Below are 12,728 nucleotides of genomic sequence, written 5' to 3'. Positions count from 1 at the left end.
TTTAGCTGTCTATATTTAGCTACTCATCTTGCTTAGAAGATTTTTTGTAAGATTCTAACACAGTCAAAGATAGAAAGGCTCAGAAGAAAACAAGCAGGTATTAATAAAGGAAAGGAGCTCCAACAGCCAAGACTTTATGTGCATACTATTAAAAGACTAAGATTACATTGGTGGTTTGCTTTGCCTTTTTTTTTTTTTATTATTTTCACAGAGAAATTTCACACATTTTTTACAGTGCAGATACTGAACTTCATTTTACAAACTCTCAAGGTAAGCAGTGAAGATATGCCTGAGTCATAATAAAAATTACTGGGTACAGTAATTCAGATGTATCATAGCACAGGTTTTATATTCTACTGTACTGAAATTACCATAATAAAAAATCCAATACTTTTGACATCAAGTATTTATGTCAGCTATTTATTTCGTTCTACTTGACAGACAGTACAGGTTAAACAGAATCCAGAGTGATAATTTTGAAAGACATACATAGGTATGGACACTCAACCATATTTATGTATTTCCCTCCTATTAGCTAGATTCACAGCCTCATTGTCTTTTAACTACCATCACTGATAAACTTAAACAACAGAAAAAAAGTGGTTTCTGACAAAATCCACAGTGCTACACATGAAAAAAAGAGCCACCACCACTCAGACAGGATAAAAGTCACTAAGTGACCTGAGCAGTCTGGTTATTGGCAACCCTGTAGGGGGACTGAAACCAGATGATCATTATGGTCCTTTTCAACCCAGGCCATTCTATGATTCTATGACCCACTAATTCATTTTAACTTGTATGCAGTTCAGTAAAGGTACCTATTTTAACCAATAGCACCTAGTCACAAGTGTTTTACTAAAGACATAATGTTTGTCAATTTCGTCATCATGCCAAACTACTTGTCACCATGTAAGCGAGCATTTATTAAAGAACTTAATTTAATGTTCTTAGGATAAGTTGCATAAATTACAGCTCTTTTTCATTTCTAATATGCTTTAAAGAGAATGTTTGTGTGTTTACTAATTGACTAGACAAGTAGATATTGAAAAAATTAAGAGTTGTATGACAGTATCTACTAAAGAGAAGAAAAGTCCCCTAAAGAGGCTGACCCTAACTACAAGATCTTAATTACATGGCAATAAAAGACCTTAATTACATGGTATGTTGTGAAAATACCTGAAGTTTTCTTTGACACTTATCTGTCACGTTCCGTGGACTAATGCTATAGGCATTGGAAATAGCATTACAAAACTGAGAACATATTTTCTCTAAATTCTAATTCTCTAGATCCCTTTTAATTCTCTCAGAGGACTAGAAATTAAATTTTTAGGAAAAAAATAAAGTGCTGTGAAATTGTCTATTTCTTCTAATTTTTTGAAAAAAATAAAAATACAGATTTTACCTCAGATAGTGCAGTGCCTTAATTTCCTCTAATGTAAAATGCCAGCTGTAACTTGAGGTTGTATCAACAAAATCCAAATATATATATATATATATATTAATATTTAATATTTATGTATTAACATTTAATATTTATGTATATATATACATAAATAATATGGATATAATATAATAAAACAATTATCGATAATCAAAAGAATTCATTATACTAAATGGATACTAAAATCTGATAATTAATTATATGTATGAATCAGGGCAGTAATGAATGAACAACTTTCTGCTTTCCATTTCTCATAAATCTATCCTGTATCATATACTTAAATCCATGTTTGAAATTATGCAAAGGGCTAACTATGCTGTTACTTCTAAGCTTTTTACACACATTAATTGTGCTGCTTGCTGCAGCAATTCTGCACAGATTTCTCCCACCAATGTGTTCTTTCTAAGGAAGCTATCTGAAACCTCAGTTGCTGCCTTGTCATATTTTGAATTTGATTGACAGTCAGCGTAAATACTTTAGGTTGAATTTGTATTTCTCAGCATATTTTCACTGTGTCAGGTACAGAGTTCTATAGCTGGTGTGGGTGGCCAACAAAATACAAAGGCACATGTTATAAGTGATTCTTTTGGCAAGCTACAAACAAACACATAAAGAGGAGAGTAGTGTAGGCATTTCAGTGTTGGATTAGAAGAGTCTATTCTGGTCCATTAGCTACAGCACGTCTCAGGTTTATGAAACTCTTTACAGTGGAAAGGAACTACTCATGGGATCTTCACACTTTTTTAGTTCATAGTTGTAATTTTTTCATTTCAAGCATTAGAGAATACAATTATTAACATCCTTGGCCTGCTGCCATGCCATATACATGTTCCAATTCTTCATCTTCTTTTAGTTTCAAATGGTAAATGTATTTCCTGTGCTGTAGAAGAGTTACCCTCTTGCTACTGTGAGTTACTTAAAACAAAGCTGGCTAATGTTGCAACTAAACTATTGTTTATTTTAGTGAATTTCCCCTGATGCTTGATACCGTTTCTCTTTGCTCTGCATGGCCTGTGATTTTCCCACTTCTGGTTTTTACTGTGACAGAGTATACAATGTAAATATGAAAGGGAGGCAAGAGGAGTTGGAGGCAGCTGTGTCTTTGGATATGACACAACTGAATTAATATCCCCTAGAAACCATCCTAGTGATGAAGCGAGGAAGTAATAGAGAATATTTCTGTGTCTTCTCACATTTTTAAGAACCTGAAGGGAAAGAAGGAAAAAAAAAAAAGAAAAAGAAAGAAAGAAAGAAAGAAAGAAAGAAAGAAAGAAAGAAAGAAAGAAAGAAAGAAAGAAAGAAAGAAAGAAAGAAAGAAAGAAAGAGAGAGAGAGAGAGAGAGAAAGAAAGAAAGAAAGAAAGAAAAAAGGAAAGAAGGAGAAAGAAAAAGAAGAGAGGCAAAAGATTCCTAGGAAATCTACATTTCCAACATAAAGGATAAAATACATAAAATGGGAATAAAAAAGAATGGAAAAAAAAGGGAATTAATAGGGGAAGTGAGGGCAAATACACATATGTCTAAGTGACATTTTCTATACTTGCATTTTCCAGCTTCCTGACAGAAGTCTCACTCTTACTAATATTTGGAAAGAAATGTCAGGACTGTTTTAAGAATTCATTTGATTAGAATTGTTAGAATTGCTGTCTACTGTGAACTTACAGTTAAATTGTGGGATAGGTTGAATATTAAATATTCAATAGGTTGAATATATAACCTATATTGTTATTAGTCATAACAGAAAGAAAATCCATTGTTTTGTACTGTTGATAGTGTTTGATGTTTTTATTTTTAACTTCTTTTTCTTCCCATGAAAAATACCATAATGTTCTGTTGCATAAAAATTTGACTTCCAAAAAAGATTCAAGAAAGATTTTATATTTTCACCTTTGAAGCCAATTGTATCTTTACCTTCATAGTTTTTCCTATTTACTTTCTATTAATACATACTAGATCTTGGAGAGGAAGAGGCTGTGTATTTCCATTTTCCAGCACCAGTCCTCACTGATCTATTAGATTTAGTACAAATACAAGACTTTATTATATTTCAAGTCTTATTATATAAGACTTTATTATATTTCTTATGTATCCATCTCTGCTATTTCCAGCTTTTTTTCCTGTCCTTTATTTAAGTCTCTGAAATGCATTATGAGTTTTATTTATCTAAGCAGTGACTGCACCGTTTTCTGTCCTTGCATTTATTTCTAGTCTCCAGAGCAAATGCAACTGAAAGGGAAAGAAGTGACCTTATCTTCATGGTACTATGATACAGTTCAGCTGTGTGATCCTTTGACATCAGCAGCATTGTTATTCTAATAGTTTTTATACAGCCTGCTGAACTGAGATGACAGCCTTAGTGTTCTGCAAGATCTGGGATATGCTGTTGAAAAACAGGTAGTTTTGTAGGAACTCCTAAATGAATGGTAAAAATGAGAGAGGGAAAAAATCAAATTGGAAGCAGTAGTATAATTTCCCTTTTGCAAAAGTGGATAAGTTACTTGGGGAAATCTAGTTGGTTTCTGAAATACATGGGAGAAGAATCTGATGTCCAGAGGGAATAGATGCCATGACCTTGAAATCACACAAGCCCAATGACCTGCCAGAAGCCAGGCCAGATATTCACACTAAAAATGAGGGCTGCAGACTATGTCTGCCTGCTCTGGCTTCTAATTTCCACCTGCAAGACAGCAGGGTGTGCTGATTTTCTTCAATGCCCATACAAGCCTTCTTGATGTTTTATGCTATGTTAATCCTCTTCCTGAGGTTGAATAGGCAGAATAAAATCAAAGTTAAGAATTATTTAAAGAGATCTAGATCTAATTGGATTACTTGCCATGACTTCTGCATTTTGAAGAACAAGCACAGAACTGACAAACTATATATTTATTCACTGTGTCATGTATAACTATAGCAATACTCATTTTGAGTATCAGGAAATATCCATACAGTGCAATTAAATCGTTTCTATTATCATCATATGCTGGAGATTTGTCAATGAAGTTTTTAAAAAAACGGAGTTGTTCAATTTAGCAGGAATTACTTCCATCTGTTATTCATAAATTTGAGACCTAAAAAGGAGTATGACAATTTCACTGTAATTAAGTCTCCATACTAAAGTAAACATAAATTAGCTAGATGTCATCCTAATGAAACTACAGAGGTTTCACTATGAAACTACAGAGGTTTCACTATAAGAATAGAGAATCACATACAATTTGCTGCTGCTCCTAAAGCAAAGTATCTTTGAAATGAATGTTCTGTGTAGATCCTTGAGGCAAAATATTTCATGATAATGTATAGTTTAACAGAATGATAAGTGTATCTTTAGGTTCAATATTGGCTCAGACTGCTAGTATTTAAAATCCTTCATTTGTTATAAACACTTAAAAAGACCCAGACCCTGACCACCTCAAGGCCTTTAAAATCAGACCCACAAAAGGACTGCAGTCAAGTCCTGTCTGTTCCTGCATTAGGTGCCTAGATGTGCAATGGCAGTCCAGGCCTTTGTTTATTGCTGCTTTTTTCATCTGCTTTATATTTCATGGCATATAAATTTGTCTACTGGCTAACACAATTCTTATCAGCACATCCAGAAATACCTGTCTTTCCAGTGCTGAGTTGTTCAGTGTTCCATGCACTTACTACATCTGCTCCTTAGAACAAATTAAGTACTCCTGCCATGTGAGAGGTCTAGTACAAGAGACATTTTCAAAGGAGCCCTGACATGTCACACAAAACTGCCAGAGGCAATTTACATCCCCAAGTCTATAGCACTCATCCATCATATGGGCTCAGTTCTTTTCTCTCTCTGACAGTAAAACTTTCCTATCATGAGCAAAGAGCCTGGAATAGCACTGACAAATACTTCTAGACTGAAAGAAGGAAAGAAATAGCAGTCTCACTCATGCGTGTGCCACCAGACAACAAAAGACTTTATGTCTTCTGCAACCTGCCAAACTACTAAAATCATGTGTGTACATACTTTGCCTACAGCCAGCTTGGACCTGCCATCAAAACCCTCCATTTCTTTGTGCTGATTATTATATAATCTCTCAGTGCCATTTACTGCCAATTACTCCACGTGCCTAATTTTCTTGACCAGAAGATGGCATAAGAATTTCAAATTAAAATTCTGTTCTGGCTTCACTGGAAGACTGTGTATGATAATTAGTATAATCTAAATACAGTATATCATTTTCTTTTCAGATCTTTCATTCACTCTGTACCTATTATGTCAAATTTTGTTCAGTTTGCAGCACAGAGGGATGAAGTATTACAGTACAGGTTATCTTTCAAATATACTGTTAGGCAGTTCTCTAGCTTTTCAGACCGGTAACATTCAGCATCCTGAATTTCCAACAAATAAAGCTGAAAGTCTAGGCTACTTTGGTCCTTGCAGTATCTAAATCTCTCTGTGACACTCAGAATTTCTATTTTAGCAAGAATATAAATGATTCTGAACTGTTAATATTTAATAGTTTCTCCTCCGTGCTCACATGCTCCCTGCTCAACATCATTAACAGCTGCAGGCAATTGCCCTGTCTGTAATTACACAGCTGGCTTCATTAGTATCCCTTCTAGATGAGAGTGGACCTGAAAATCCCTTCTAGGGGATTTCAAATGAGGTGCACTTTCAAATGAGGCTTTAAGAAAATTTTTAAATAATATAAAGTCCTTTTTAGTTTAAAGGGATGGAGAAAGAGGTTTTCTGACAAGCATTAAAAGCTACGATATACATCATGGCCTTTAAGCTATTTATATTTGCTTGCTTTACCACCTGCAAGATGAGGGTTAATTTGCTAATCAGAAGCAAAAACCCACAGTCCCATCACGCTCTTTAAATTTAATGTGCATGTGGACTTCTTGATTCAGGCCAAGTTTATAAATAGCGACTTTAGTTTAAAAATAGGCTTTTCAGTTCTAAGGGAGTTGATATTATGATCTGTAAAGTGAATGAAGCTCCCAGGAGTAACTGGAGCTTATGTAATATTTATTCCTATGTTTCTGCTCAGCTGTTTTGTGCCAATTTGATGCTGAACAGCAAGGATTGTTAGTTTCTTAAACATTTAAAATCTTCCTTTAGTGAAGCTAGGACTGTCTGCACTTTCTTGTCTACATGACCTCAGTTGCCGTTGGGATTGTGCTTAAAAAACAGTGACCACTTGCCCCTATAAAAGAAATTTTTTGTCTAATAGTTTATATTACTCATTCCCTTTGTGAAATCCCAAACTGTGCTGCCTGGTACAGTAAATTTCTGATATTAAAGTGATTCTAGTAAGATTCTGGACAGTTATGTCTTTTCTTGAACCCACGTGACTGTTTAAGGTTATGACTGGTTAAGATCCCAGGTAGAAGGATTGCTCAGGATGTATACTTCGGCTCTGTCTCCAGATATACGAAAAAGAGTATTTTAATAAATTTCCATTAGACATTCACAAAAATAAGCTTTCACTTATCGATTTTGCAGTTGCTTGTGAGGTTTGAAACAGTGAAACACTGGCACTAATGGAACAACATTTAGGGCAAAACTGTACACATAGTATGAAACAAATACAAGATCTGTCATCCGTCATTGAGTCATCATGTTGTTCATGAAAAAGGCTATGCATGGAAGAGAAACAGAGGAAAGACCAACAGGTATTTTTACCTAAATGTATTTCTAGAAGGAGATCCAGCTCATAGGAACAAAATATGGCAAACAAAATATTATTTTTAGATTTCTAATATTGTTTTCTTCACAAACCAGCCTGTTATCTCATTTCCGCGATGTTTTATATAATTGAATCAGAAGCTTACTCACTCCTACCATCCTCTTGTAGAGTTACAAGTCTTCTGAACTGCATGTTTTGCTAGGTCCCACTCAATGATGTCACTTTTGCTTGATATAAACATGTCACTGGTGCACTGTTCAGTTATGACTGCAAGGTATCGCTTTTGAATTTCCTACTTCTTACTGTATGTTTAATATCACCGTGCAACTAATATTAGTCTTGTTTACACTTCAGCACATAAAGTCAGTTTCATATTCTGAGCCAGCATTGAATTAATGAGAAACATTTCAAAATGCTACGAAATCTGTTGCTATCATTGAAAAAAATCAATGGAAGTACTAGAGTCATCAGAACTAGATGCTTTAAAATCTAAATTAAAACTTAGATGCCATTAAATATATAAAAATTATGAACATGAAACTCTTGCACCACAATATTTGAATAAATCACAGCTTCTAGAAAGTGAAGCATTCTGTTAATTAAGCCTACTTATGAAACAATCAGAAATGACAGCACGTCTGGCAGAATCTGAGAACTAATAAAAATAGACAATCAATAGGAACAGCATGGAACTTGTAGTTAGAAAGTAGGTTTGGTCTCATAACTGTTTCAACATTGCAAATGTTTTTACTAACCTCTTTCCATAGAGACACACTTAACAAGTAAGCATTAAAGAGAGAGCTGAGACAGTGGCCACTGAAACAAAACTTTCGTACTTGAGTTGAATAACAGCTGCATAGATTTTTTAGTTTTGCCTAAAAGCAAAAGCATCTCCAGTCAGCATAAAGACTTTATGTTCCCCTCAGCTAAATTTGGTACAACCTGAAGCATTAATTAAAATTGATTAAAAATGGGGATGTGTAACACTTATATTGCAAAATGTAGCACCATGATTAAAACATGATGTCTGGAAAGGATTTGTAATAGGAAGCCAATACATTATTTATATGATAAAGAATTTGGAATAAATAAACAGAAATTGTGACTTAGCATCCAATATTAAAAGGTACAGAAATATCTTTACAAAAAAAAGGAGAAAGAGTAGCTTTGCCATTGTTGCCAGTAAAAGGACATCTTCAATACATTCAGATTGACTTGGTAACAAAAAGTTCTGGCTGGAATTTCTAATAGCTTTAGCTCTTCGCTATTTGTTCCTTAGGTAAGTAAGTGTTTTCCTTTTTTCACTTTTTTTCATTTCTTTTTTTCCTGGTCCAAGCTAGAATGTTTTAAATTATCAAAATACTTCACAACACTTGAGGAAGTAGATCTGTGGGCCCTCATCTCCTTCAGTTTAAGTCTATAAGGACACAGAGCACAAATTAGACTAAGCTATTGTAATATTTTTCCATGAATATCTTGAACTTAAGTTTCTGGAAATTTCTGCAGACATACTAATTCCCATTCATTTCTGGATCTATTTAATACCTTATCTAGGGAAAATTAACCCACACAGTAATTTAGCAAGTAGCTACTTGCCATTGACACAACATCATATAGTTCTTATTTGATGCCAAGTTATTAATTTTGATACTGGGACAATAAATAACCCATGTATTTTTATAATTTGCCAAGGTCACAATTTTTATATTCAGTTTATGTTGTGATCTTGGAGAAGTTGAGTTGTCTGGAAAAGTATTTGTTTATTTTCTATTGCTTTACTGCAGGTTTTGTTGTTGTTTTGTTTTGTTTTGTTTTTTAATTTAGCAGGTAGTTCTGATGTTGCCACTTGTTTGCTGAGCAGAATAATTTCCTTTTTTTAGTATTTAACAGACCATTGCTTTACATTGCATATAAAAGAACAGGCTAATAAAGTCAATGGTCATTAGATTGTCTTCTCACATACATCCATACAACAACAGCTGCTTAAACTTATTAAATTGAAAAGACAAGAAGCTAAACTCTACATTCTTTTTCAGCCAACTTGAGTCGGTGCTTGGTAACGAGTTCTTCACTTACATAAATCAATTTTTTTCCCAGCAACCTAATTTTAACCTCTTAGGAAGAAGACTAGTTTTTGTTCAGTGAAGAACTACCAAGGACTTTGATGATGTGGCTGTTTTTTTTGAAAACAGCTCAACATGGAACTTCAGACTTCATTTACCGCATTCTGTTCAAACCCAGCTCTGAGGATAAAAGCTGATTTATTCCTATATCTTATTTATTTATTTATTTATTTACTTATTTATTATGATACTCACCACTACAATACCAATGCTTCACAAACATAAGAATTTTTATTTTCACAATATACCATTAAGTATATGGGAATTTCATTGAGTATTTTCCAGTAATAGTGGATGCCTAAATCAAGGCTCCTATTTTTAAAGCAAGAGCTATGCAACATGTGAAATGTCATTACTATTTCAGATCCCACATCAGAATCTGAAACAATGGACTTCAAAACACATAACAAACAAACTAAATCCAAACAAGTTTTACTTGAAGTTTCTATACTCACAAGGAAAATGAATCAGAACTCAAATCTGAAGACAAGCATTCCTAAAAGGCAAGTTAAATGCAAGAAAGCATTTGGTTTCCCAGTAGTATTCTAGCCCAAGGCTAGACCTGACTGCTAGCCAGGAGAACACAGAGAGTTTGGTTTCCAGGTTCACGAATTTCTGAAAAGATAGGTTCCCAGCTTTGCCTCCCAGTGCCTTATGAAACAGCTTGTCTTTTTCTCGCTTTTCAGGGTTTTGGGGTCTATGGCAGTCTACTGGAAAGAACAGCTGGAATTAGCATGGATCCCAAATTTGTTAGGGCCTACACTTCCTAGACTGTTTTGTTTTTTTGTTGGTTTTTTTTTGTTTGTTTTTCAATGCTATTCTAAAACAAATCAGAAAAAAAAAAAAAAAAAAAAAAAAGGTCAAAAAAGGTCAAAAAGTAAACCCATGCTTCTTTTGGCATATCTCTTATCAATAGCTGAACCTTTTGTATCAAGTGTGTCAATACTGACAATAATGACAGTATTCATGTGGATCACCAGAAGAAGTAGTGCTGGATAGCATAAAGGTCTGAGATGAGCAGTCTTCACTGTGCAAAAAATCTATAAGCAAATGTAAACAGGATCCTTCAAGTATTCTTTAAACAAGGTCCCATCTCTTTTTACCATCTAGAATTTATCTGAGCTATTCCTTTAAATATACAGCATTTGAAGCAGTGGAAACTCACCACTACCAACTGTTAGTCCCATTTCAATTTCTGAATTCCTAAGTAAAACACAGAGCTTCTGCTTCAGGGAGCACTGATGTTACTACTGAAATGATATGGAATTGTGCTAAAGCCTACAGGATAAGCATATTTCAGCCTGGCAGTGAATTCACAGGCAAAAGAAGAAACTATGGAGACCATAGAAAGAGGGACATCTCTAAATCTAGATACAAAATCTAAGAAAACTATCTTCTGAGGCCATTTATCCCGACTGCTATGAGTATAAATGCCAAACATCGTATTTCATGCTAGAATCAAAACTTTGAAAATAGGGGAATAAGTAGAATCCTTATCTAAATAACTATTTTTTTCTGCTCAAGGTAAATACATAAAATGGTTTACCAATGCTGATTTGGATTATTAATGAGCTAGTAGTATATTTTCTTAGAGGTTGCAATAGCTTAAATTTAATCTTCTGTGAGTAATCTTAACATGCGCTTATACACAAACACATGTATATACCTGTAATTGTATTGTATACACATGCATGTACATGTATACATTTATATATTTTTGTTGATATGGACATGAATACCATGACACATATATGTATATGTAGTAGTTGTTTTTAAAAAAAAGAAGAGAAGCTGTGAACAAATAATTTCTACCTAGAAACTAGAAATTAATTAAATACAAAGTGTTCCACTAAGGCTGGTCATTAATATATTAAGATCAGAAGTAATGGAAGAGAGCAAATGAGAGACTAATACATGTATTTTTATATTTATTTTACAGGAAATATATTTGTGGTAAGCCTGGCAATTGCAGACTTGGTCGTAGCAATCTATCCATATCCACTGGTCCTCACATCTGTATTTCACAATGGATGGAATCTGGGATATCTTCACTGCCAGATTAGTGGCTTCTTGATGGGCCTAAGTGTCATTGGATCAATTTTCAATATTACTGGCATTGCTATCAATCGATACTGCTATATCTGCCACAGTCTCAAATATGACAAGCTGTACAGCGACAAGAATTCTTTGTGCTATGTTGCTCTTATCTGGGTCCTAACAGTTGTTGCTATTGTACCCAACCTGTTTGTGGGATCTTTACAGTATGACCCCAGGATTTACTCGTGTACATTTGCACAGTCTGTGAGTTCAGCATATACAATAGCAGTGGTGTTTTTCCACTTCATGCTTCCCATAGCCATAGTTACTTACTGTTACTTGAGAATATGGATCCTTGTTATTCAGGTAAGAAGAAGGGTTAAACCAGACAACAACCCCAGACTAAAACCACATGACTTCAGAAACTTTGTAACCATGTTTGTGGTATTTGTACTGTTTGCAGTCTGCTGGGCTCCTTTGAACTTCATTGGCCTTGCTGTGGCTGTGGACCCAGAAACCATAATACCTAGGATCCCAGAGTGGTTGTTTGTGTCTAGCTATTACATGGCATATTTCAACAGCTGCCTTAATGCCATTATATATGGACTCCTGAACCAGAACTTCAGAAGAGAATATAAGAAAATTATTGTCAGTTTTTGTACAGCAAAAGCTTTTTTCCAGGACAGTTCTAATGATGCAGCAGACAGGATAAGAAGTAAACCTTCTCCGCTGATTACAAACAACAATCAAGTGAAGGTGGACTCTGTGTGAAAATGGGAACCTTATTGCTTTCACTCCACAGCATCCAAATAAAGAATCTGTTTCATTAGACCTACTGTTGGATATTATACTGAACTCTCTATTCTACAGTGAAGGCACTTTGATCAAAATCTTTGCATGATATTTGGGAATTCAAGTTACAGAGTCTTTACTTAAGATATTGTTATACAGTGGTAGATCTCTCATATAATAACACAGTGATATCCTTGAGGGAATTACAATACAAATTATGCATGGATACTTTTTTTTTCTCCTCTCAAATGGAGATAGCAAAGATAGAATGAAATAGAAATATCCATATTACCTGGCTCAATGAAAGAAGCCACAAAACTATTCTCACTGCTCTCTACCTGCATATTTTGGCCAAGTAACAATCCCAGTTCAAAACTCTCAGATAAGTTATTTTGAAAGATGAAATCTGGTCGTATTTTAGGGAACATGCTCTGAAAATTATTTACTTTAAACCTTAACAGGCCTCCGCGCAATGGCATTCCCAACCGACTTCTCAAACTCAAAATAGTTTTCAGGGGAAGAAATGTAACAGAGTTATTCTTATCAAAGCTACAGAGAGGGGAGGATAGACTGGAAAGAAAGAAAAGTGATATGATTCATCTTCTCAAGCCATTTGTGAGAGGTGGAGAAAAATACAAAACACCACTTCTTTCTGAAGACATAGTAATTCACAAAATTGGAAAGTT

At 34.4% G+C, this 12,728-nt stretch overlaps 1 protein-coding gene across 1 annotated transcript; it reads left to right on the top strand.

Annotated features, from left to right (window-relative positions):
* The first annotated feature begins 11,157 nt into the window (after positions 1 to 11,157).
* LOC107313685 (melatonin receptor type 1A) lies at positions 11,158 to 12,172 on the top strand. Its single transcript, XM_085545292.1, has one exon. It carries the CDS (start codon positions 11,287 to 11,289, stop codon positions 12,019 to 12,021), a length of 735 nt encoding a protein of 244 aa, XP_085401418.1. The 5' UTR covers positions 11,158 to 11,286; the 3' UTR covers positions 12,022 to 12,172.
* The last annotated feature ends 556 nt before the right edge of the window (positions 12,173 to 12,728 follow it).

The sequence above is a fragment of the Coturnix japonica genome, chromosome 4 (genome assembly GCF_054131305.1).
Source record: "Coturnix japonica strain WE chromosome 4, WE-NBRP24, whole genome shotgun sequence".
Lineage (NCBI taxonomy): Eukaryota > Metazoa > Chordata > Aves > Galliformes > Phasianidae > Coturnix > Coturnix japonica.
This window is presented reverse-complemented; position numbering and strand designations above follow the sequence as displayed.